At 55.5% G+C, this 25,256-nt stretch overlaps 1 protein-coding gene across 4 annotated transcripts; it reads left to right on the forward strand.

Moving 5' to 3' along the window:
• The first annotated feature begins 6,247 nt into the window (after positions 1-6,247).
• On the forward strand, positions 6,248-25,052 carry PVALB (parvalbumin). 4 transcript variants are annotated; one of them, XM_080811327.1, is made up of 6 exons: positions 6,248-6,358; positions 8,708-8,775; positions 10,515-10,647; positions 11,866-11,975; positions 21,947-22,047; positions 24,834-25,052. In XM_080811327.1, exons 2-5 carry the CDS (start codon positions 8,715-8,717, stop codon positions 22,045-22,047), a joined length of 405 nt encoding a protein of 134 aa, XP_080667453.1. In that variant the 5' UTR covers positions 6,248-6,358; positions 8,708-8,714; the 3' UTR covers positions 24,834-25,052. The 4 variants fall into 4 exon arrangements, with proteins under 4 accessions (XP_080667453.1, XP_080667455.1, XP_080667456.1 ...); XM_080811328.1 differs by lacking the exon at positions 6,248-6,358 and adding an exon at positions 8,196-8,209; XM_080811329.1 differs by lacking the exon at positions 21,947-22,047.
• Positions 25,053-25,256: the final 204 nt, after the last annotated feature.

Consider the following 25,256-nt stretch of genomic DNA (forward strand, 5'->3'; position numbering starts at 1 on the left):
ATTTCCCGAGTCCCATCACTGTCATTCTTCAAACCTAAGTTCTCCTCTCCATCCCCGTCTACGGATTCGTCTGGAGTCCTGGAGCAAGATGGGAACCATCGTGTTTCCAAACTGATTCAGCTTCTGTGATTTAATTTTTTTTTTTTTTCCAAAAGAACCTGACCCAGAATCAGGATGGAAGAAATAAATATTTGATAAGAAAAAGCAAGCAAGGGTTCAGCCATGTCCTTAAAACACACAGGTCGTGTCACCAAGGACTTTCGCACTAGGTGCCACCAATGTCAAGCCTCCCTCCCAGAGTCTGAAGGGATGCCAAGACATATGGGGACCACACACTCTAGGTTTGCTTAGCCTGGTTTCAAATATCCAGTTCCTGCTCCCCAGAGCACCTGCTCTTACCAGAATGTGAGCCGCAGTTTCAGGTCAGGAGGAAGGGAGAGCGCCGGGGATGAGACTGGAACCCCAAGGGGAGGCCGAAGTTCCTGAAAGACTAATTATACACCAGCAGGTGCCCCTAAGTGCAGGTGAACAAAAGGGTGTAGACAGCATTATGGGTACCAGCCCAAGAATGTTGTCGAGAACAACCACTGCCCACATACAACCAAAAATAAAAACGTCAGTTCGATTTATTCTCCCCAGAGGTTCTCCGAGAGAAAAGCTGGACACTGATGTTCATGCCTCCAAGGCCCGGCTGGAAAGGCAGCTGGAAACAGAGAGCACGTGGAATAATGGGGCCATTGCTGAGGTCGCGGTGGAGGTAAATGCAGGTGCTAGGAGGGCTATGGGGTCGGAGGAAGAAACCCAGGAGGGCTTCCAGGAAGCAGTGGCACCCAAGCTAAGTCACTGAGGGTGAGCCCCAGGCAGATGGTCCACAGGAGCAAGAAGGCACAAGCCTCCAGAAATGATGGCATGGCTGTACTCGGGTAGTGATGGATTACTGGGGACTCGCCCTCCCCCTTAGCCCCTCTGTTTCCCTTGCTTCTCTAAAGAGTCTACGTCACTTTTTAAATAAAACCTTTTTATTTTATTTTTTTTTAATTTTTAATTTTAATAAACATATAATGTATTTTTATCCCCAGGGGTACAGGTCTGTGAATCATCTGGTTTACACATTTCACAGCACTCATCATAGCCCATACCCTCCCCAATGTCCATTTCCCCACAAATAAAACCTTTTTAAAAGAAAGGAAAGCTAGCCATTTCAAAGGACGCCGAGAGCTGTCACAAGAATGTGGTCCAGCTTCTGGGTCATGCTCATAGAAAGGGAGACCCTTTCCCCCCTTACGCCCGGGGGGCCTCCAGCTGGGGCTGCCACAGCAAAGGACCACAGACTCTGTGGGGGGCGGGCGCGGGTGTAGACCACAGACTTCTCTCCTCACAGCTCTGGAGGCTGCAGGTTCGAGATTGCCTCTGAGGTCTGGCTCCCGAGCTAGCAGATGGCCGTCCTCGGCTGTGTCTTCACGTGGCCTCCCTTGGTGCTGTGCACACCCATGTCCTCTTCTAGAAGGACACTGTCACGTTGGATTAGGCCCACCCTACTGATTACACGTTAACTCCTTCACCTCCACGAGGACGCTGTCTCCAAATACAGTCACGTTCTGAGGTCCTGCGGGTTAAGACTTCAACAGGTAGATGTGGGGCGGGGGGCACACTCAGCCCACAATACTGGGGTCCAGATAAATGTCTCCAGATGAGTTCTTCATCTTTCCCGTTGGCTGTGGGAGAGTTTAGAACATTAGAACTTGCCTGATTTGGGCACAAAGATGTGGGATGCCAGAAAGCACACGTGAGCACAGTTAGAGACCCTGGGGTTCCCCAGGGGAGTGCTGGCCTTTGGCCATCCCAAGTCAGAAGGGCTGGCCCGGAGTCTCACACAAACCCGAGGGGGTTCAGCATCTGCCCCCACAGCTACCTATGTGCCTGAGGAAGAGACGATAACGTGAGAAAGCCCGTTGCCTTTCTAACCTCAGATGGCCGTGTGGATCCGAGCTGGGCTTGAGACTTGATGTCATCTGCTCTCCTGATGTCAGCAGGTGCCTGGGAGCCAAGAGAGCTCTTAAAACTCTGCAGACCGTCCTCTGTCTGCTTCTGCACAAGCATCACCCAGCATAACGCGAGAAGGAAGAATCCCAGAGGCTGCCCGTTCCAGATGCCACCAAGTTTTCCAACGACCACAGCCATGGCCATGGGGTGCCCTGCTCCCCTGAATTACTCCAGCCTTGGCCATGGGGTACCGTGCTCCCGTGAATTGCTCCAGCCCACACAGGGACCTAACTCTTCCCTCGTTTCCCCTGAGCACCACTAAGACGGGATGGGGTCTTCAAGGGAAGGACACATACCTGGGTGGCCAAGGGCCACAGTCTCCGTGGCCCACAGGCTCACCCCTGGCTCACTTTCCAGATCCCAGCCCAATCCAGGAGGGCACTAGAGGTGGGGAAGTGGGGGACACCCCACTTGCAGTACCTCCCACCCTCCCACGCTGCAGTTCCTCCCTCCCCCGAGTATCTGTCGCCCGACCTCCCCAGCAAGGACCTGCAGCCTGGTCTCGGACACCATCCTGGGAAAGCCAGGGGCAGTTAGGTGCTGGCACTCAGGTTCTCCGCCCTCGTTTCCCTCCACAAAGCCGCTCCAGGGTTCCCCCGTCCAGTGGCAGGACAGGCTCAAGGGCAAGTTCATCACAGTGATAATCATCCACCCCGACTATTGTTTGTGGATATCGTAGCCTCCAGACCCCTACTTGGACACGACCCATTTGTTATTCTCCATGGCCTCCCTTCAGCATCGCTGCACAAGGAAAGAACAGAGGCCCAGAGAGGTGGGGCGACCAGCTCAAGGTCACACAGTGCCACTGTAGGGAGCCTGTGTGCCCGTACCACCCTTAGGACCCTCTGCACCTTGACCTCTGTCTCAGCAGCGAAATTACGCTTAAGTACAGGAGAGAGGCCAGAGGGAAGACAGGGCCACCGGCCCCAGATCTGGCTCTCAGGAATGGGGCTGAGATTCCTTCGAGTTAATACACGTCATACCACAGGGTTGACCTCATAAATATCATTAGATCCCGCAGTGTCCGTCCAGCCCGCCGGGGCCCTGGATGTGAGGAACTCTGTATCCTGTTCCCGGCCGCAGCAGGTGGAAATAGTGAGAACCAAGGCAAGAGCACCAGTGAAGCAAACAGCTGAATGCTCGTTGCCTGGCCCAGAGCGGCTAGAGACCGCTGACCCACGTGCGCTGGCCTGTCCCCCTCCAGCAGTGGGGAGGCCGGAGCAGGCTTCAGGGAATGCGCTGGACCTTGCACAGGGCTGGGGACAGACAGCCGGGGCTCTGGTCTCCGTGTGCCATGGGACCCTGGGCAAGTGACTTGACATCTGGAAAACTCGGTTTTTCCATCTGTAAAAGGGGATATTGGGATCCGCTTCGGGAACATGTGTGTGGCTGTGTCCAGCTGAAGGCCAGGCACAGTATGGGGACCCAGAGGATAGAAGAGGCGGGGTCAACGTGGGGATATGCCGTCCACCTACCCACCCAGCTGCCTCCTGGCTGTTTGTGGTAAGAAACCCAGAAGCAACGGGGAAATTCCACCGAGCAGGGGTGTTGCCTTGGAACAGAGGCCCCAGGGGATGGGAGTAGCTGCCTGTTAGGGACAGGAGGGGGCTGGGGATCTCAAGTCCTGAAAGGCCAATTTGGGCCCTAGAATGAATCACTGCAGAAGCTTAATGCATACTACCATCAAACCCGCCAAGAACTTGGGCCATAAACCTCCTTTATGCCCGGGCCACAGGGCCGCCTCCAAGACTCATTCTCTGAACAGTTCATGGGCTTTGACCACCTAAATCCCTTACCTCTCGGTCCAGGGACAGGCCCCCTCCTCCAGTAGTTCCAATGGGATGGACATTCTGCCTCCTCCAGGCTTGAAGGTGCTTTGTGACCCAGGCCCATGCAGCCCTCGCTAAATGACAGTGACCGGTTCAAGGAGGGCGTATGACCGAACCAAGACAACTGCAGCCAAAGAATCTCAGGTCTGGGACTTCTGATCAAGATCTTGGGGCAGTGGACTCCCCTTTCCCCGCAGGACTTGGACCTGTGGGGCAGGGCCATTTTTTGGAATCCTCAGGGGACGGTCAGTCTGAGAGGGTGGCCAGTGCGGTACAGGGTCTAACTGAGAAAGAGACACCGAGCTGTGTGATCTGGGACAAGTCACTAAACTTCCCAGAAAGGCTACTTCCTTAAACCTCTAAGGATCATAATTGAGGGTAAAAGAAAATAATGCACATTTAGCACTGAGCACACAGTACGCTCTTGGCGCACGTACCCTCCCAATGCGGTTCACCCCATGTAGACCTGCTTAACCGCAGGCACATGCAGAAGACACGTGGGTGTAGAGAGGAAGGCCATCCTGGTTCCCAAGGGTTCACTCTCAATGAGCTCTGACCTCACTGTGTCTCTCCTGTTAGTCTTATCAGGAAGCCAAGATAGTAGAGAGGACAGGAGCAAGGGCCTTGGGGTCAGAGAGACCTAAGTCCTAGCCCTGTTCAGTGACCTTAGGCAAGTTACCTAACCTCTCTTAGGCTTGTTCCCTCGTTAGTAACATAGGGAAGGCAATGCCCAGCTCATAAGGGGGTTCAAGGATGAAAGCGTGAGGCAACGTACACCATGCTTCACACAACTATTTTCCCAGATCCTAGCCAGGGATCTTCCTAAGGGCCAGTCTAAGGCTTGGTCTCATTCCTGCCTCGCAGAGCTCAGCCATGGCCGTGACCTCCAGTCCATGACCTCCTTGACAACTACCAAAACTCTGTGTTCAGTCTCGCCTCTCTCCAGAATGTAGATCTCTGGGCATCTCTACCACAATGTCCCCCAGGCATCCCAGATCCAACAGGATGTCCTGGCTGGCCCACCACACTCTGCACTATTTGTGTCTGTCACCTTCGCCTTGGTTTCTAACCCTTTACATGAGCAGGTTGTAGGAGATCACGATGGAGCCTCTCTCAGCCCTAACACCCTAGGATTCTCAGCTCTGCGTCATCTCCCCCAGATTGGCCACCCTCCACAGCAACACAACACCCAGCTTACAAACGCATTCATCACAGCCCCCAAGCCTACCAAAGTCTCCCTTGAGAGGTTCCCTATCTCTCACGCCTCCCTGCTGCCATGCCCGTCACGCTAGTCCAGACCGCTACATCAGGACATCCTGGATGGACCCTGCATCCAGGCTCTAGCACCGGCTTCCCCATCCAGCCCACCCTCTGCTCTTTCCATCCATGGGGTCAGGGATCAATGAGGGACTTAGGGCAGCTTCTCTCCCAAACAGACTCTGCAGAGAGGCTGGGCCACCTCACGTCACCCTCAAGAATGGAGCTTCACTCCAGATAATGTCAGTGCCCTGGAGATTCTTTTTAAGATTGGGGATGAGGGAAGGAAACTTTCATGGTGTTCATACTAGATACTCAATAAATATATGTTAAATTCATTCATTCATTCATTCATTCATTCATTCACTCATGCTTTTCAAGCATGACCTCCTAGATGGTTGTCTCCAGTGCCAGACAGATCATGCCAGAGACCCCTCTGCCAATCTTATGAAAACTAAGAACCTTTGCTTCACAAGAGCACATTTGCATGTGATTTTTTTGCACAAAATTTCAGGGGGTTCTTAGACCCCCAAACCCACCTATAGAGCAAAGTTGGCCCCCAATTGAGCCCATTTTACAGATGGGGAGATGGGAACACAAAGACAGGAAGGGGCTCTCCGTATCTCCATACACTAGCTCAGGTCCTCCAAGTGCTGGGCCACACCCAGCTCCAGGTTCGTGGTTTTGAGTCGCAACTCCCACCACACCTGGCGTGTCTGTGCTGTTTCCTCATCCATGCGAGAGTGACCAGGCAAGGCTTTAGGGAGGAGGTGGTGTACACATAAGAAACCAGCCCAGCCCTGTGCACAGAGGACAGTTCCTCTTCTGTTCATTTGCTCACCTGTTCTCTTCCTTTCCTTGCAGGATTTTGGAGGCTGGAGACAGTGCTGCCGTCTAAAGTGGTCACGGAAGGCTTCGTGGAAGAGGAGAGCCCTGCCTGAGCCTCAATTTTGGGTGCCGGAGGGAGACAGGGGCCAGGGGTTATTAATAGGCCTGGCTTGATGGGCCCAGGGAGGGTGAATGTGATACAGACACCCAGTACCGAGGCTGGGAAGTACCTGACACCGGAAGGGGAGGGGGCCCGGGGGCCGGGGGTAGCGCCACCTCCCAAAATAGCCAGAGCAGAAGCCTATATAGGTGGCCATCCCACCTCGAGGCTCACTTCCCTGCAGGACCTCCCACCCGCCCAGGCTTTCAGTGCAGGTTCCAGCCCTCCTCCCCCACCCGAGGTGAGTGGCAGCTACTGAGGCTGGAGGTCGGATACAGTGGGGAGGAGGCCAGATGGAAGGGACAGCCACATCGCCCCTGCCCCCAGGGAGACAGCGCTGAAAGGGCAGCAGCTGAGGAGTCCAGGTCCGAGAGTGCGGATTCCTCACTCTCCATCCGAACTCCTGGTGTGACCTGGGACACATCCCTCCCCCTGGCCGGGCCTCAGGTTCCCCACCTTGGAACGAGAGGGGTGGAGCCAGGCGTCTGTGGACTCTGATGATGCCATCAGAGGAGGCCCATGAGTGGGCAGAGGAGGCAGGAGGAAGGGCTATGGAGGGCTGGCGGGCCGGCCCCAGTAACATCGTCTGGTGCTCTGACTGGGTGGACTCTGGCTCAGAGACGGTGTCAAGCTGATGGAAGGCTTCTCTAGCAGGGAGAGTTGGAGGAAGGAGGGAGCATGGGCCTGTGTTGAGGTTCCTGCCTTCGCCACGGGGGTCAGCGTTTGGGCATGGTCTGTGGCTCCGATAGGTGGGACTTCACAGGGATGGGTCCTGGGCAGCGGGGAGGGGCTCCACGGATGAGGGTCACTGAACTCCAAGTTCGCAGACCTGGCTAACTTGGGTCTCTCTTGGCCAACTGCCTTGCTGTGTGTCCATTAGGCCATTCACTGACCCTCTCTGGCCTCAGTTTCCCCACCAGTAAAACAGAAGGATCCTTCAGCTAGGGAAACAGACTCTCCAGGTAGGCCCCCGGCATGAGCTGAGCCTGGGGGCTGAAAGAATTTCACAGAAGCCCCGCGTGTCCACGTGAACAGCTTGGCTGGGGGATGGGCTGGGACAGCAGGGGTTGCTGGATGGTCCGCGGGGGGCCGTGCAGCAAGAGACAGCGGGTCGGGAGACACAGCCTCTGCTCCTTAGAAGCCAGCCGGAGGGCTGTGGACTGAAGGAGCTGACTCACAGGGAGGGGGCAGCCCAAGTGGCGTCGTCCTAAGGTTTCCAGGAAGGGCAGCCGTCCAGGGCTGAGCTGAGGGAGACGGTGTTGACAGCAAGTGTGCCGGAACTCGAGCAGCTGGGCAGCTCTCCCCAGCCGCCCACCAAGGGGCACCAGACTCAGCCCCGGCCCACCTGCCTACACCTTCCGTTGGAGGCTCAAGATCCCACCCCAAGGGACCACCAACACCATCAACACAAGGGAGGGACGCAGACAACCAGAAAAGGAGAAGGTCATAACCCAAGGTCACACAAGGACTTAGCACAGCCATAGATCTAGAACCCAGGCATCCCGACTCCCTGTCCAGTGCTCTGCAAACTGTAGAGGCAGCTGGTGGCAGCCTGAATCCTGGGGAGACCGTGGGAAAGAATGCAACTGGTCTCTGGCCGCCTAAGATTAGGAAGTGTCACGTTTCCCGGAGAAGAAGTTCAAGCCACGAAGCCTGCTGAGCTTGTCTAGAAAGTGTGGTCTGAAGGTTCCAGCCTCTCCCCAGACATGGGTCTTCTGGTCGCCTAGTGGGGAGAGGGTGCATAAAGAGTTCAAGGAGCCTCTCCCACCCTCCCCTCTCCCAAAAGCTTTGTGGGGGGCAGGAGTCTGGACCCACACTACAGTCGGTGGCTCAGGAGACCAGGGAAGCAAGTAGTGAGTGGAGATCTGAGAACAGTTCTTTGGAAAGTCAGACTAGGGGGGAAAAAAAAAAAGGTTTCAGTGCATCCCTGGCCAGATGTGGGATGGGGCATCCGGAAAGGGCTCGCGGGGCAGCAGCCTAGCCTCTCCGGACCGCCTCCTCCCAGTGGCCTTGGGGTTCAGGTTTCCAGACCTCAGCGCTCAGATTTTGCAGCATAAATTTGCATCCAGGACAGACAAGACCGGAGGCTGAGGTAGGAGGGAAGACAGAACGGGAGTAGGACCCAGGGGCCCACCAGGCTGTAGGCCTGGCCCCTGGCGGTCGGGTATCCTCCCCCAAGCGGCGGGACATCCTTCGAGGACCCGAGAAGCTGCGCCACACCAGGCGGGCGCCTCCTGCGTGCCCTTGACGGCAGGAGAGCCCTCTAGCCCCGGCGGGTGACGCGGGCGCCCCATCAATTCCAGAGGTCGCCCCCTCCCCGGGCGCCCGGGCCGTGGCCCCAGGGATCCCGAGGACCCCCGGCGGGGCGGGGCGGGGCGGGAGCGGCAGCGGGTCGGCGCGTCCGCCGGACCCCGGCAGCGCTGCGAGACTGAGCCGCTCTGGCTACGCGCCCAGCCCCGCGCCCCCTGGCTCTGCGCCAGGCCGGCGGGCGTGCGCCCGGCGCGCAGCACTGCAGCGCTGGTCATATGAGCAGAAATGATGAGAAAAGCACTTTTTAATCTTTTCGCACTTGCTCTGCGCGCTCAAACAGTTGCAGGATGTCGATGACAGACTTGCTCAGCGCTGAGGACATCAAGAAGGCAGTGGGGGCCTTTACCGGTGAGCAGCGCGCTCCCCTCCCCAGCCCTCTCCCCTGATCCACCACCCTGGCCCTGCACCCCCCAGGTCTCGCGGCTAAACAATCCTCCCGAGCGCTCCTCTGCCCAAGCATCCTGCGGGGAGCTGGCTGGACGGAGCAGGGGGTTCTTCGGCATTTCCCAACTCCTCTCGGGCGGGACTTGGCGCAGGGAGCCGGTGGGGAGGCCGGGTGGTGCTCTGCCGGACAACGGAAACTTGCCGGCGCCAAAGACAGGGTGGCCGTGCTGCGAGGACTCGGGGTCCGGACAAAGGGCAAACACCGGGGTCCAAAGCGGACCTTCTAGGTCCTTGTGGGCTTTTGATACTTCCCCTTTAATGCACTTGGAGGGGCGCGGGTGCGCACGCCTTCTCTCCAAGCAGCCCCTTTCGGAGACCCCCGTTCAGAACGGGACTCTACTTGGCTGGCGGTGGTTGGCTCCTTTGCAGTCCAAGCCCCTCTCTGGGGCCCAGGGCACCCCTCCCCACCCGCCCCACCACCACCACCACCACCAAGGACCCGCACGCGGTCGAGCGCGTTCCAGCGATCGAATGGGGTGACCTTCCCGCAGCTGGCATTGTTTCCGCCCAACCCTGCGGGGGGCATCCTCAGCGTTTGCAACTTCCAGCCTCCATAGGTTGCCCAGGTTGGGGGGCGGGCAGTCTAACCTCTCTGAGCTGCCCTGGACTTGAGCACTTAGCTGCCTACCTGCTTCTTCCCTCTGCTTCCCTAGCTGGGGAAACTGAGGCTCAGAGAAGACCAGAAACTTGCCCAGGGTCACCTAGAACAGAAGGGGGATTAGAACTAAGGTCACCTCTAGGTCTTGGCCCCCCTCCTTCGTGTCAGAGGTGGACAGAGGACCTGTCCTTTCCTCAGCTCAAGGCTGAGGGGAGAACATGACTCTCAACATGACCCCTCCCTCCCTGCCACACGGAATCTACTCTAATTGTACCCTTTCCGGGTGATCCTGAAAGGGAGCGTAGCACACAGAAAATTGGGGAGAGGGCGTCCCATTTCCTTTTAGCTTGGCATCCCCCTCCTCAGGGTATAAAGAAGTTCTGGGAGGTTACCCTTCCAGGGATGCTGGGATAACCCACCCAAGACTCCTTGACCAACCTTGCTCCCTCTGAAAAGAAACTTAACTGGGAGTTCCTGGGGAACCTTCCAACAAGCCCCCAACTCCCACCAGAATTGATATCTGTGGCAAAGCCAGGGTTTCTGCGTCCTCCCCCTCCTCCTCCCCCTGTATGACCTTGAGAGAAACTTGTCTTCCCTGTGTTGGTTGATTTTCTGGCAATACAATCTGTGGCCGAGAAAAAAGGTCAGCCCCCCAGACAGACACACACCACGTTCACACCACCTCCAAATCCCCAGCCCATCCCCATTCAGCCAACACCCAAAAGCCTTCATGGAAGCCAGGAAGCTGCTCTGCCTTCAAAGGCTATTCTGCTCCCAGTGAAGGGCACAGCAGAGTGGTCTACCTTTTGTACCTCTAGCTGTGTGACCTTGGGCCAAGCACTATCCATACGCGCTGGTCTGGGCTCCTTCAGCCCTCCCAGACAGAAGCATCCCTCCATCCCCCAGCACTGGCCCAGGGAGCTCAAATCAACAAATACTGCTATGACCCCTGTTCTCCTGCCCTTCCCTACTGCCCCTCCTGCCTTTCCCTACCACCCGCCTTTGTCCTCATTTTAACCGGACCCTCTCCACCCTGCCCCCACAGCCGTCGACTCCTTCGACCACAAAAAGTTCTTCCAAATGGTTGGCCTGAAGAAGAAGAGCCCGGATGACGTAAAGAAGGTGTTCCACATCCTGGATAAAGACAAGAGCGGCTTCATCGAGGAGGATGAGCTGGGGTAAACTGAGGCCTGCAGGGACTGCCCAGCCTGAGAGGGTGTGGGGGTTGAGACTCTGGCTTCTGAGGGCCCATCAGATCTGCCTCTTCTCTCTGCACATTTGGCAGAAAATATCTGTGCTTCACCACTGTTGTTTCCGGAAGAATGAAATCGGCAGCAGAGAGTGCAACTAACTAGATTAAATTATAGCCACTTAATATTGCTAATGGGATGAGGCTACTTAATAATTAAACACACAGGAAGAGGCAGGTTTTCTGGATGCCTAACGCCATGTGCAAGACAGGGAGCGCTAGCTGGAGTATTTATTTCATTGATTTTTCATTTGCCTCAAAGGCACCCTCCACCATCCTGCAGACCGCACCCCCCTGCTCCCACTTCTGTACCAGCGCAGCTAAAGCAGTGTCTGGACAAGTGGGGGATGCAGAACCAACTCTGAGGTTCAGAAGTCCCGAGAACAAAGCGGAGGAGGGGAAGATTATGACTAGGAAAATGCACCTGGCTCATGTCTCCCCACCCAGCTGTGCCTTACATCACTCTCTGGCCAAGATGGCCTTGAATTTCGTCCTAAAGAGAAGGGGGAGGGTGTGGAGAGAGATCTTTCCGTAGGAACCTCCCTACCCATCCAATCTCACCCCAAATCATTTTGCAAGGATACCCTTTGTCTAGAACCTTCTCCTTCTACCTACCCACACATATATACACACAGACTGACTTCTGCTTGTCCTCCAGGCGTCACTTCTCCAGGAAGCCTCCCTGGTTTTCCCCCTCATCCCAGGTGGGATGGATGCATCCTCTGAGCACCCTTCTCTATCCCCATCATTGCATCCATCACCCTGTGTGGTCTCTCTCTGAGCACTCGATCGCCTCCTCATTTTTTCGGGTGGCTTCCTTCTCTGTGGCCCCGATTTCCAGGAGGCCCCCGGCACAGAGAAGACACTTTTGCATTTGTGGGGTTGGCTGGAAAAAAAAAGCAAATGCAGGTGCCCTGCCCGGAGTGAGGTCAGCCTTTCGCCGAGGACAGCCTGTCCTTCCCTGCATGCCCGCCCGTTCTAGCACAGCCACAGCCCAGGCCGCCCGGCGCAGCACAGCTGCTGCACGCCCGCTGCCGGCCGCCTCTCCCAGTTGCCCGCTGCCTCTGCGCAGGTGCCGGCCCACCATCCAGACAGTGTTCCTGCAAGGTGACCTCCACGTGACTCCCTCCCCGGCTTTTCTCCCCAGATTCATCCTGAAGGGCTTCTCCCCAGATGCCAGAGACCTGTCTGCGAAAGAAACCAAGACACTGATGGCCGCTGGAGACAAGGATGGGGACGGCAAGATTGGGGTCGATGGTAAGTAGCCATGACCTGGGGCCAGAGCACATCGTGGATCTCAGGATGTTTGGATGCTAAGACCTTGGAGCTATCTCTGTCACATGAGAGGGACAGGAGGGGTCTCCCACTCCCCAGGATTAGAAGGAAAAGGCAATGTATTAGGCTGAGAGCTCTAGCCAGGCACACACCCAAAATACCTGGTACGTTTTTTTTTTTTTTTTTCTGAATTTGAACAACCCAAAAGGAATAGATTCTTTTTCCCTCCCTACTATGTAAGGAATCAAGGAGAATTTGGGATTTTCCCTGAACTTTGCCTGCACTTTTACCTGGATTCTGATACTGGCTCTGCCCAACTGGCTGTGTGACCTTGGGCCGTCTCTGTCCTTGTCTGGGCCTCAGTCTCCCAACTGTAACCTGAGGAGATGAGGCCAACTGATCCCCAAGGACCCTGTAGGTTCTCATCTTTCTCAAATTCCAGGGATGGAAATTCCTTATCTTCTATCGTCCTCAGCATCTTGTCCTGGTATCCTGTAACTTCGGGTTTCAAAAACCTGTTTGGGCTTCACCCAAATATACCCTTCCCGCATTGTAGGAGAGCCAGGAAAAACAGCCAGCTGGCAATCACCAGGGAATCAGGAAAAGGAGTATTGAACCCTGCCTTGCTTTTGGGGCTTTGCTTTCAGAAGAGAGGAGGGGCTGGCAGTCCACCATCCCGCATCCTTCTCTGTTCAGAACGAATATTCACAGAACACACAGAACACACCCCAGCAGCGTTATCTTTCTTAGCATCCCAACAGCCTTGAGAATGATCTCGATTTTGCAGATGGGGAAACTGAGGCAGGGGTGCTTAGCCTGTTCAAAGAGCTAGGACAGAAGTGAGTGAGTCGGGATTTAGAATAACCCTTTCCAGCAAGTTGTGTCTCATCTTGTAATCGTCCTTCCCATCACCCTAAGAGAAAACTGTGTATGGGCGCTTGGCCTCATGGGCTCAAATCCCTACCACTTTCTGGCTGTGTGACTTTGGGCAACTCCAGTTGCAACTCCATCCTCTCTGAACTGAGGATAATGATAGTCCTTATCCCATGGGATTGTCGTGAGCATTAGATGTGTTAATGTGTAAAGGGTTTAGAATAGTGTCTGGCAGGAGCCAGTGCTATATATGTGTTTGTTACCTAAATTTTTAAAAATAGGGACTAGGGTGTGTTCATCCTTTTATATCCAGTGTAGAGCCCACATCTCCCCCAAACCAGGCACTTAATAAACATCTGTTGCCCGAGTGAAAAGACCAGCCCTCCATGCTCTGTTTCCTCTCTGCGCTTCCCCAGCTATGACCTTGGCCCCGGCCCCTCTCTACACCCAGTTCCCGTGCCCGGCAAGTGAGGTGCACGGTTTAATCCCAAGACCTGGTTGGGCTCATCGTGAAAATTAAGTGGCTATCGACACAAAATTGTTCTGGGAAAGCTAAAAGGATTCTGAATGTGGGCGTACGTGATTAAAGTTTAATGCCCGAGACCAAAATGGAGAAACTTGGGCAAGGTCAGTCGAAAGAGTCCCCTGGCATTCCAGTGCCAGCTGTCTCTCCTGCGGCTGCGAAGGAGGGAGGTGATTTTAAAGGAGCCGGAGCAGAAAGTGCTGGAGAGAAATGGGTGGCTGGTCTTGGTGGGTCCGGTGAGTGGCGAATGGCACATCTCCCCATGCCCCTTCCTGAGACCGCTCCACCTGGGTTCCCACAGGGACCCCAACCCAAACCTCCAGACCTGCTTCCCCTTTTTATTGGCAGCCAGTAGGCTGGAGCTGGGCAGGAAGTGGTAGGCGGGGTCTTCATGGATGGCTGCTCGCTAGCAACCTACATGATAAAGAAAAACCAGGCCATACCCTAGGCTGCTTCCCTCCCCCTCCCTCCCTGCCCATCTCCAGTCTTAAAGAGCTAACTCAACTCTTCCAACAGATCCAACAGACGTTTCCTGAGTAGCAAGCCAGTGCCAGGCTGTCGGGGAGGGAAAGATGAATGCAGCCCTATTCCCAGAGGCCCTGTTTCCTGGCTGGGTGCCCCAGAGCAGAGGCCCAGCGGCCCCGAGCCCTAGTTGCTCATCGATGAGCTGGGCATGACGACACATGGCTCACGGGCATCTGTGAGGTTCCGTGACCCGAAGCATGTTAAGGGCGCAGCGCCCAGCGCATTGCAAGTTCTCGGCCAGCAGCAGCTACGATGCTCTTTCTATCCTAGCTGCAAGGTGCTTACAGTTCCATGTATATGTACACAAAGGAACGCCAACACCTGGGGGGTGCGGAGGAGCCTTCTGGAGAGGGCAAGACGGCGGTGTGGAGGCATATGGGAGGCTGGGGACAGGAAGCTGTTGGCCGGAGGAGGGGGCGGGGGGAGTTCCTGGGAGAGCTCGGGGCAAGGTGTTGGTTTCAGCAAAGGCACAAGGCTGGGAGGTTTAGGGATGTCTAGAAACGGGCAAGAAGGTTGTTTGACTGGAGGTGGAAAAAGAGAGAGACTTGTTAGCAGTGTGGTAACGTGTGCTGAACCCTGCCTGAGCGTCACCTAGGACGGAGGTCGGAGGGGCTGGTGCAGAAGGAGCAGCGTCAGCGCCCTAGGCACACTGGATGCAAACCCAGGGGTGTCTGCCTACGCTTTCCAGCTCAGGATGACCTGATGGGAGGTCTGGGGGTCAGGGCAGAATGAAACAGGGTGGGGCAGGAGAAGAACCGGGCGGGTGGATCCCTGGAGTCAGCAGGGCCCCACATGGTACACTTTTGAGAATGGAAGATACAGATACCTCCCCTCCTCGCCTCCACCCCAAACGTGGTACTTTTCCTGGAGGGTGCTGGGAAGGATGGGGTGAAGATGCCTGGTAGGCAGTGAGATGGGAGGCAGAGGGCTTTGCAGTCCCCTGGGAAGTTCTGTTTCAGCCAGGATGCTTTCCTGCCTGTTTCCTGCAAAGACAAAGGGTTCCGAGCCCCGCCCAGCAGCAGGAGAATGCTTTCAACTCCTGGTGGGACCTGAGGCAAGTCACAGAACCCCCTCTGATCTTCAGGTGCCTGATCTTTACAATCAGGAGCCAGTCACTGGGGTCCCTGCCAGGTCTGGGATTCCAACGGATGCCCCAGCAAATAAACCTCTAGGCAGAGGACCAGCTGAGCCCGGGCCACCTCGCATAATGAGAGCAGTAACATCGAACTCACGGAGCACTTACTGTGTGTCAGGCACCGTGCTCAGCATTTTACTCCCCCGATCTTCCTAGGTGTCTCTGAAGTGGATACTATTACAATCCTCCTTTTATAGATGAGGACACCGAGGCTCTGAGAGGCTAGGGCTTTGCCTAAACCTCATGTCTCAGAAGAATGAATGAATGAATGAATGAATACATGGCCAGCTCTGGGGCTGCAGTGATGAGGAAGAGTGGTGTGTAGGAAGAGGTCTACAGGCAAAGGCTGGAGACCCGTGTGGGCTGGGGGCTTGCATGCAGCAGGTGCTGGGGGATTCTAGAAGCAGGACCACCTTCATCTCCCACTGTTTGCCCTCTCAAGGTGAGTGATGCTTACCAGGTCCTTGAAAACCCCAGACTGAAGGGAGGGGATAGAGAGACAGAGTTCTAATAATAACCCTTTGCATTCCCGCCTCTGGGGCAACTACTTCTAGGAAGCTCAGACTTTTATAGATGTGGTTGATTGATTCTCGAAGTCCACCCTTGAGAGGCTGGTGCAGAGCTAGTAATGGAGAGTTTTAAGGCAGGAAAGGAGAAAGAAGCTGGACAGAGGTAGATGATGTCCCCGAACCCAGCCACAGTCGCAAAACCCCGGCACAAATAACAGGCGAGCCGGCTAAGGGAAGGGCTCCTTTTCAAGTGTTTGCCCTTCACGTTGGTGGGTCTCACACTGGAGCCAACGTCAGAATCCCTGGAGGCCTTTCACAACACACATGGCTGTGCCCGGACCTGAGTTTCTCATTTCTTAGGTCTGGAGTGGGGCCCAAGTGTTCACACTTCCACCAAATTCCTCGGTGGGGGAATCCAAATCCCTGGTGCCCCAGGGACCATACTCTGGTCCTAGAATAATAATCCTAGAAGATGGGTGCCATCACCCTTCTCCTTCTACGATGAGGACACCAGGGCACTGAGAGGTTCAGTGTGCAGGCCCACTCAGTCGCAGAGCCAGGAAGGAGGCTCACAGGTCCAGCCAGGACCCCCCAGGTCCCCCGTCTCTCATACAGATGTGTCCCCAGCCCGGGCTCTCCACTCGCAGTGCCTGCCCATGTGGAACGTGCAGGCTGACGGGACCAAAGGCTGCCACCCGTGCGGCATGGCCTGTGTGCCCGGCACTGCGCCCCAGCCTTAGCTCATAGAGCTGGTGCAGCTGCACGACAGCTCCCAGCGCCACGAGATACACCCTCAGCGTACGGACCCGCAACCTGAGTCTCGGAAGTGGGGCGACTTGCCAATCAGCCAATCACACGGCCAGTCAGCATCCGGGCTCTCCAAACCCGACACTCTGACTCCGGGTGGCCCACTGCTCCCCACCGTGCTGCGGACGGGATCTGGACACCCCGTACACACACACACACACACACACACACGGACAAGGTCTGCACACCCGGCATACACACACACACTCTCTTTCTCTCTCACGCTTTCTCTCATATACACACTCGTGCACTCTCTCACACAGTCTCTCTCATACACACACACACTCCCTCATCCACTCTCTGAGATACTCACACACATACTATCTCTCACACACACACTCTCACACACATACTCTCTCATACACACACACTCCTATACACTCTTTCACAAACATACTCTCACACACACTCCCTCATGCACTCTCTCACAGACACACACTCTCTCATACACACTCACACACTCACATACTCTCATACACACACTCACACATTTCTACACTCTCACACTCTCTCTCATACACGCACTCTCTTACACTTTCACACACACATACACACACATGCGCTCTCTCTCTCTCTCTCACACACACACAGGGTGTGCAGATCTTGTCCGTGTGTGTGTGTGTGTACGGGGTGTCCACACACACACAGGATCCTTGTTACTGGTTCCCTGAAACCTGATTCTGGTGATGGGTCCTGTTTCCAAGGCTTCCAGCCGATTCCAGCCCAAGAGCCTGTGGTTTACTTTTTGCTTCTGATGCTGAAAAACTTCATCATAATTATGGCTGGACCACCGCGGTCTCCTCCACTCACATGCCTCAGGGCATTTGCCTTTTCTTCTTCCTTCTGGTGAAATCTGTTCTCTTTTATCCTTAAGCAACCCATTTAACGTGTCCAGCAGGCTAGGAGTGAGGGAGTAAGCCCTTGGGCCAAAATACCTGAAGTCAGGCCGAAAATCCAACCCGCAGAATGCGGTGGTGTGGACCGCCAAGCCCTCTTCTCTCCCTAGACAACCACCTCCTCATCCCAAAGTGAACAAAAATGCCCACCTCACAGGGCTGTTGCTTGCGTGAACTGAGTGTTCTGGAAGTGATTCCTTTCCTCCTATTTTACATGCGCGCTTTCTCTCGGAAGCCGCCTCAAAACACCTATGGAACACCACCAGTGCTCGAAGGAAAGGAAATGGGGTCTAAGATAGAGGACGGTGACAGGGACTGCAGGAGAGGTCATCCAGCCCTGCAGTCCTGTGGGATTTGGTTTCTGGGGAAGGCAGGAGGAGCCTATTAGAGCCAGCCGTGGTCCTGGTGGCAGAGCCCTAAGGCGTACAGCATTTTGTCCCGTCTCCCTGCGTCTTCACACCGGCCCCACGAGGTCGGAGGGGACAGAGTATGTGATCCCCACTGAGAGCTGTGGCAACTGAGGCCCGGTGGGAGCTGTGCCAGGGTCACACAGAAGTCCTTGGCGGAACGGAACTTGTGTCTCCTGACTCTGCCACTCCCTCCGCGGGCTTCGTGGAGACATTCAGGTTATAAATGGTTTCCGGGCTTAGCGAGATGCTGGCTTGAATTCGCGAGTGGACGGACGCTCCCTCACTCCGGCCTGTGTGCAGCTAGATAAGACGGAGCGGAGGGAGAGGAAGCAGCGCTCTTAGAGACCTGCCTTCCTGTGAGGAGGAGCCGTGGGGAGGGACGAGAGAAGACATCCCCTCTCCATCGATCCCTCTCCTGCTTCCGTGGGTCAGGGCGTGAGTCAGAACCCCACCTCTGAGAGAGAGAGGGACACACCCCAGGTGAGCTGCCCTAAGTTAGAATTTCCTGGCTGAGCGACTCGCAGCCTCAGTTTCCCTGTTGGTAAAGTGGGGACAAGAGAGCCAGCGCAGATGGACCAGGATGACACCCAGGGCAGGGCCTGGCACAGAGGGAGCCCCCAGGACTGTTTATGCCGCTCCGCGTGGCCGTCTGGCTTGACCCCAGATGACCCTGCCTCCCGTTCCCCGGGGTGGGAAAGTGATCCCTGTTTGCAGTACCAATTTATAAGGAACCCAGCCCAGGAGCTATTTAGAGGCGAGGTGATAAACCGGGGGCCGGTGCCTCCGTCCTGGTCATCACGACAGAGGGAAGGGAAGACGGTTCCAAGCACTGACTCAATGTCTGTCTCAGGTTCACTTGGGGCCGTCAGCATGTGCTGGTCTCACCTGTCAAGAGCTTCTAAATTTGTCCAATCCCCTCGGTGCTGGGACTGGGGCAGACCTAATTAGGCTAATTTCAGCTTCCTGTGGGCAGGGGAGGACTGAGCCCTCCCATCCTCCCGACCCTCTCCACCCCACCCGAGGGGCCCCTCCAAGAGCCGGGGCAGGACTCTGGGTCCCACCAGAGGAACACCACACCGGCCCTTGCATCTCCACGGGGAGCGTTGATTTAGATGCGCTCCCGCTGTGTGCGGGGAGCCCTCTGCACCCGGTGCTTCTCACCCGGTTACCTTATGTGGTCCTCTCCAGAGCCCTATCCCCATTTTACAGACTCGGAAGCTGAGGGTCAGAGGCTGAAGGTGGGGGCCTAACTCAGTGGGTTAGATGGTGCCAGAAACTTGGGGCAGGTCAGCTGCTTGCTCTTCGGGGTACCCCACCCCCACCTCTGCTGCTCACGACCTCCCTGTCCTTGTCTCTGGGATTTCTGTGGCCATTTTGAAGCTCCAGCCTGTGTCCGTTGGAGGGGAGCTCCAAGGGAGAGGGAATTAAAACTTACAGACCGGGCATCTTTCTGCCTTTGCTCGTTTGGCCTTCCCAACTGCTGGGCAAGCAGACGTTATCATGCCCCCTGCACGAACGAGAGTGAAGTGGTGAGTGGAGGTCACCCAGCCAGGAAGCGAAGGAACAAGAATCAGACCCAGCTCCAGGTGCCAGGTGGGGACAGGAAATGGTGGCAGGGCAGGGGGGGACGGGCAGGGGCAGTAAGAGCTCCTGTACAGGATAGTAAATGTCATGGTGCCGGTTGCCAGGCCTTCGTTCCCTCTGTGCCGGGCAGCAGACGGGCATTTCCTAGGCTTGGTTTCACATAACTTTAGCTGTAGAACAGCTTTTTTTTTTTTTTTTAAGATTTTACTTATTTATTCAACAGAGAGATAGAGCCAGAGTACAAGCAGGGGGAGCGGCAGAGGGAGAAGGAGACGCAGACTCTCCATCGAGCAGGGAGCCTGATGTGGGGCTCGATCCCAGGACCCTGGCTGGGATCATGACCCAAGCCGAAGGCAGACGCTTAAAGGACTGAGCCACCCAGGTGCCCCGAGTAGAAGCATCACAACAGCTACCAAATGCTGAGTGCTGGCTACGTGTCAGGCCTGGGGCAAGAGCTTTAGTGCGGGCTCCTTTGAATGAGTCAGAGAGCTCCATTTTACAGGTGGGGAAACTGAGGCACGGTGTGGTGAAGTAGCTCTAGTCCAAGGTCATGGAAGCAAAAATGGGAGTTGGGAGCTGACTCCCAGAGCCCTTGCTCCAAGCCCTGTGGGAGAGCTGGCAAGGCGTCTTCTAGACCTGACCTTGCACAGAGGAGAGCACGGTGTGAGCAGGAGGCAGAACCAAGGTCCGCACCCCGTCCCCGTTCAGCATCCCAGCATCCTACCGCCAAATCAGGTGACCTAGACTTTGCAGGACTTTGTATGTCTGCTCATTTGTTTTTCTTTAAGGAGAAACCTAACATTTTAGAGGAGGCTCCCCCCTCCCCAGAAGAGGGCTGTTTGTTAATTGGCTGATTGCTAAGAGCTCTGCCCTGAGGCACCTACGAAAGGTCCAGAAGAGGTGACCGCTGCCCTCAATTTGTCTACAAAATGCCCTGCTCCAACTTCTGGGAGGATAAAATTAGAATCCAGTGTTCTCTGCAAAAAGTCAGGGCACGTGGCCTTTGTGACGTCCTGCCCGCTTCAGAGTAGATCCCAGAGTGGGCAGAGGGGTCTGTCTTCAGAGGCTTTTGAAAAGCCCACGTGTCCAATACACCTCCCACTCGGGCTCCAAAAGGCCTGACCTTCTGCCCCCGGAACGTCCCTTGGTTGGCATTCCTTGGTTCCCTTTGCGCTGATCGCACCAAATGCCAGCATCTAGCGTGAAGGTGGTGAACGCCTCTTTGCCGACGAGCAGCCCCAGGACCGTGATCTCTAGGGGGAGGCTTAGGGAGGTCAGTGCAGGTCGGGAAACTGTAAGGACCAACTTTCCCTCTCGACAATCTCTCCGTGAGCTGGCCCTGGCAGACAGACTCATAGCTCCTTCATCCGGGCACAGAGCGAACTCTGTGCCCAAGGACAGGCTACATCGGCCCTGGCCGGTTTTCCAGATTCAATGGCAGGTTGAGAGTTCCTGCCGCACCCAGCCTGGGACCCCCGCCCAATCAGGAACGGCCTCTCCACACTCATGCAGGGGGTGCACCCGGGACCACCGGCCAACTCGTTCCTCTGTCTCTTATTTTCTGCATGACCCTGACCCTTCTCGTCTCCAGGCCTTCGGTTTTTCCATCTGCAACATGGGAATCACTGCCCAATGTGAGAATTGTATGAGGCTAGTCGGAATTTGTTGAACCCCACGGAGGACTCATGAGCCGTCCATCTGTCCGTCCATCCATTTGTTTATTAGCACCAGGTTCTACTCTGTTGCTAGGACCGTGGTGGACAAGCTGGGGCTCCCTGCCCTCCTGGGGTTTACGTTCTAGTAAAGGGGAGACCAACAAAAGGAAGTCAGTCCATAAATAAGCTCATTTCAGAGAGTGCAAAGTACCATGAAGTAAATAAAACGGGGGTAAGGTGACAGAGTCGTGGAGGGTGGGGATATTTGAGCTGGCTCATGAGTCACTCTACACCTAGGTCAAAGTAGGTCGGGAAGGTCCGGGGTAGAGAAGGGAGCCTTAAAGCGGAAGCTTGACTCCCGTCTGCTCTGTGATCTTGGGCAAGCTACTTAACTCTCGGGCCTCTGTTTCCCCATCTGTAAAATGCAGACGAAAGCATCTCTCCCATGGAGGAGTCATGAGAATTTAATGAGATTATATATATGTGTGTGTATGTATGTATATATAATGTGCAAAACGCTTCCCATTTGGCATTCAATAAATAAGAATTCCTAAATTCTATAAAAATGGACAGTATTGATGAGAGACCTCTCCAAGAACAGCCTGCCTCACCGAGGGGCTGTAGGGTCACAGGAGCTCCTGGCTAAGGAACCAGACCCTGTGTCCCTGGCCCCTGAGAGGGATTTTTGGAGTATTCAGTGTTTGGGCTCCATCCCTGCCCCTCGCTGTTACCACTCCGCCTGTGGCCCCGTGGGGTGTTCGGGACCAGCTAGAGGACCCTCTCTCTCTGCCACCTCGAGTTGATACCTAGGTCCCCACATCCAGGTCACTTGCCTTTCCTGCCCTCGGGGACAGCCTGGGGACAGGAGAGGGTGGTGTCCTCTTCTAAGTTCACACCCTAGGAGGAGGAGGAGCCCGGGGATGTGTCCCTCTACCTGGCAGGGATCCCACCCGTTAATCCCATGGTGGGAGCCTGTTTGGTTTGGTTGGTGTTAGTTTTTTCACTTTTTTACTTGGAAACGACGTTCTCTTTACAGAAGAGCCGCAACGACAGCACGGTGGCTTCTGTATACCCCACACGCAGCGTCCCCCAGGGCTGCCACTGCACGTGACCGCAGCACAGGAGGAATACAATTAGGTTGTGTGGGATTGGGGGTGGGGGGCACATATGTGCTTCATTCAAAATCTGGGGAGGGCAGTGCTCCCCTTAAGGAGCCCCAGTCCTTCTGGTGGCCTTTCTGAGGCCACTTCATATTCCGTTTTCCCGGGTCTCTCCCAAGGAATTGCTACCGCCCCCCACCTCCGCTGCCTTGACAGACACCCAGACCCACACCCAGAGAGACACATTTCCCAGCAGACCCTCCAGGCAGGGCCTGGACCCCTAAATTTCAATGCTTTCCAGATGCAGTGGGGACTTGCCTGGGGCCCCACACTCTCCGGCAGGCTGGGGACACAGCTTCTCAGACAGCATCGTGGTAAAGGGTGGCAAACTCCTCCTTGTCCTCTTTGGTCTCCTAGAGAGAAAAACAACAGGACAGGCATTCCCTGGGCCCCCTTTACTCCAAGGAAAGGTCTCAGAAGCCCCCGCTGCTTAGTGGTAGCCCCTGTGACTGTCACAGCAAGGACCCCGCCATTAGGAGGACCTAGGGAATAGGGGCAGAGGAGCTCACCGGGGGGTGAGGGGAGAGCCAAGGACCTCCTGTGCACCAGCACCTTGCTTCTTACTATCTCCCAATTCAAGAAGCAGCGCTGACTTTTCTTCCTTTTACAGATGATGACAGCGAGGCTCAGAGAGGCCAGGATATTTGTCTGAGGTCACACAGCCCATAAGTGGTGGAGCCAGACTCAGGGCCCCAGGCCTGTTTGGAGCACCAGCCCTATCTCGCAGGACACCAGCCCAGCATGGCTACTGGGTTCTTCCTAAATCTGTCGCCTTGTTTCCTGCCTTCTGAGCCTGCCCCATGAAAAGCCACTGCCTGTGATCCCTTGCCCACCGTCTGCTTTCTCCTATGGGCTCCTGCTCCCTCTCACAGGACTCTATCCGAAGCCACCTTCCCTCTGAAGTTCTGGTGACACCTTAAGTAGAGGTGCACCTCTTCTCCCCGCGACAGTGAAGTCTCTGGGTCTTCTACTGACTCACAAACACGCATGGCCCCTCAGGGTCGGGCTTGGAGGCAGGTGGTGGGATGGAGGAGGAAAGAAGGGGAGTGGGCTCTCTCCCGAGGGACATGTTTATGTCCCAGTGGGAGAGGCAGATAACAAGTAAATAAGCAAGAATGCACTCAAAAGGATTTCGAGAGTGGTAAGTGCTATATGACTAGAATAAAAACTGATGACAGCAAAAAGGAACCCAGTAGGGGAGGGTCACTACTGTCTCCAGAGAGGTCAGAAAAGGCCCCAGGGGATCGACATCGGAGCTGGGACCTGGTGAGTGAGAAGAAGGTAGCCGTGAGAAGTCTGAGAACACACCAGGCCGAGAGAACAGCAGGTGCAAAGATCCTGAGGTGGGAATGGGCTCGGCACACTGGAGATTCAGACAGAAGGCGAGCAGCATGGAGCCTGTCCTGCCAAGGACTGTTTCTTCCCTGATTAGGCCAGAAGCCCCTTCAGGGCAGAGATCATCTTCGGCTCCCCTGTGTCTCCCCTTACCTGGTCGGGGCCATCCCTTTAGTTCATGTAGGTGGAGTAGGAATCAGTAGAGGGACATGGGATCTCCCCCTAGTGCTGTCACCAATCCCTGACATCAATTCATATCCAGTGAAGCAGGGCAGGGAGACGCTCCTGGGGTGGGAGGGGCAAGCTCTGTAGAGAGACCCTGACCCCAGGTCTTGAGTCCCAGCTGAGCCTCTTAGGACCCCAGAGGCTCTGAAAAGTCACTTCTCCTCTCTGGGCCTCAGTGTCCCCTTCTGTAAAATGGGACTAGCTCCCAGGTTCCTGAGGGGTGGGCAGGACTCCACTGTGTGAGACAGGGCCCAGCTCATTCTGAGCACCTGCACTCCCTCACCTCTCTGACCTGCGTGGAGATGTCACTTGCTCTGGTCTCCTCCAGAGTCTGGCTCAGCCCCCTGAGGAGGAAGAACGCACAGTGGTCCTTGAACCAAGCTGCTCACCGGAATCCCCTCTGGACAGCTAAAAGAACTCCTCCCTGACCCGGGGCCTCCTAAGTCACAAATCCTAGGGCAAGGGCCTGGCCATCTGTGTCTTCCTGGGATTCTGCTGGTGATCCTGGTAGGCAGCCGGGGAGAAACTAGACAAGATGTTAAGGAAGAGCTCCAGGTCCCAAGAGGCTCCAACAGACCTTGGGTCTAAGCCCTGGCTCTGCTCGTCACCAGCCATGTGACCCCGTAAAGACAGCTGGACTCTGAGCCTCGGCTTCCTCATCTGTAGAATGGGAACGAAGACCACGTGCGCATCACGGGATCATTGTCAGAGTCAGACAAGATCTTGCATATCAAGTGCTTAGAATAACTCCTGGCGTGGGGTAAACCGTCAGATGCCTCCCGCTGTTATCACTGTAGTTACTATTAGGAATTTGCGGGTGGCAGGACATCATGAGCAAGAGAGGTGGCGGGCTCGCTAAGAGAACACTTCTCCGGATAGGCACCGAGTGGGATACGGAAGTAGTAGATGGCATCACTGTACTGCACACCTAACATGAATATAACCGTGTGTATTCACTACCTTGGAATCAAAATGTCTAGGAAGCAAAACAAAAGAGATAGTAGGCTCACCATTTCCCTTTCATTCGTTCGTTCGTTCATTCATTTGTTCATTCCTCCCCACACTCACTCATTCCATTACTCTAGGTCTGCAGCAGGGGGGAGAACCAACAGGAGGCGCCGTGTGGGGCCCAGCGGTCAGGCCGTGGTGAGTCCTCCCACCCTGTCCTCCTCCGACTCACCTCTCTGTCCTCTTCTTTTGCAGAATTCTCCTCTCTGGTGGCCGAAAGCTAAGAGGCTGTGACTGCCCCCGGTCTTCCACCCTTCTGCCCCAAACACCCAGTGTCAGCCCCTCTTGCTGCCCTCCTGCATTTCTGTTCAGTGTGTTTATGTTATTTTTTACTCCTCCCATCCCCTGTGGCCCTCAAATGACATCATTCTTCTGAAAAATGCTGGTGAAACAATAAAGGCTGAACCAATCGGATTCTGCTGCTCCGGAGGCCCCAGGTCTGGTGGGGCGTGGAGCTTGCCTTGGCTTCCCACGCCTGTGCAGGGGTGGTGCAGGATTTAGACTGAAAAGATAGGACGGGAGGGAAATTTCCTGAGCCCTCCTCCGCCTGTGGTCCTGAGAATGGCACCTTGCATGGGTTACCCATTAATCCTTGAAACACCCATAAGGTAGGTGATG

This window comes from Martes martes (assembly GCF_963455335.1).
Source record: "Martes martes genome assembly, chromosome: 8".
NCBI lineage: Eukaryota > Metazoa > Chordata > Mammalia > Carnivora > Mustelidae > Martes > Martes martes.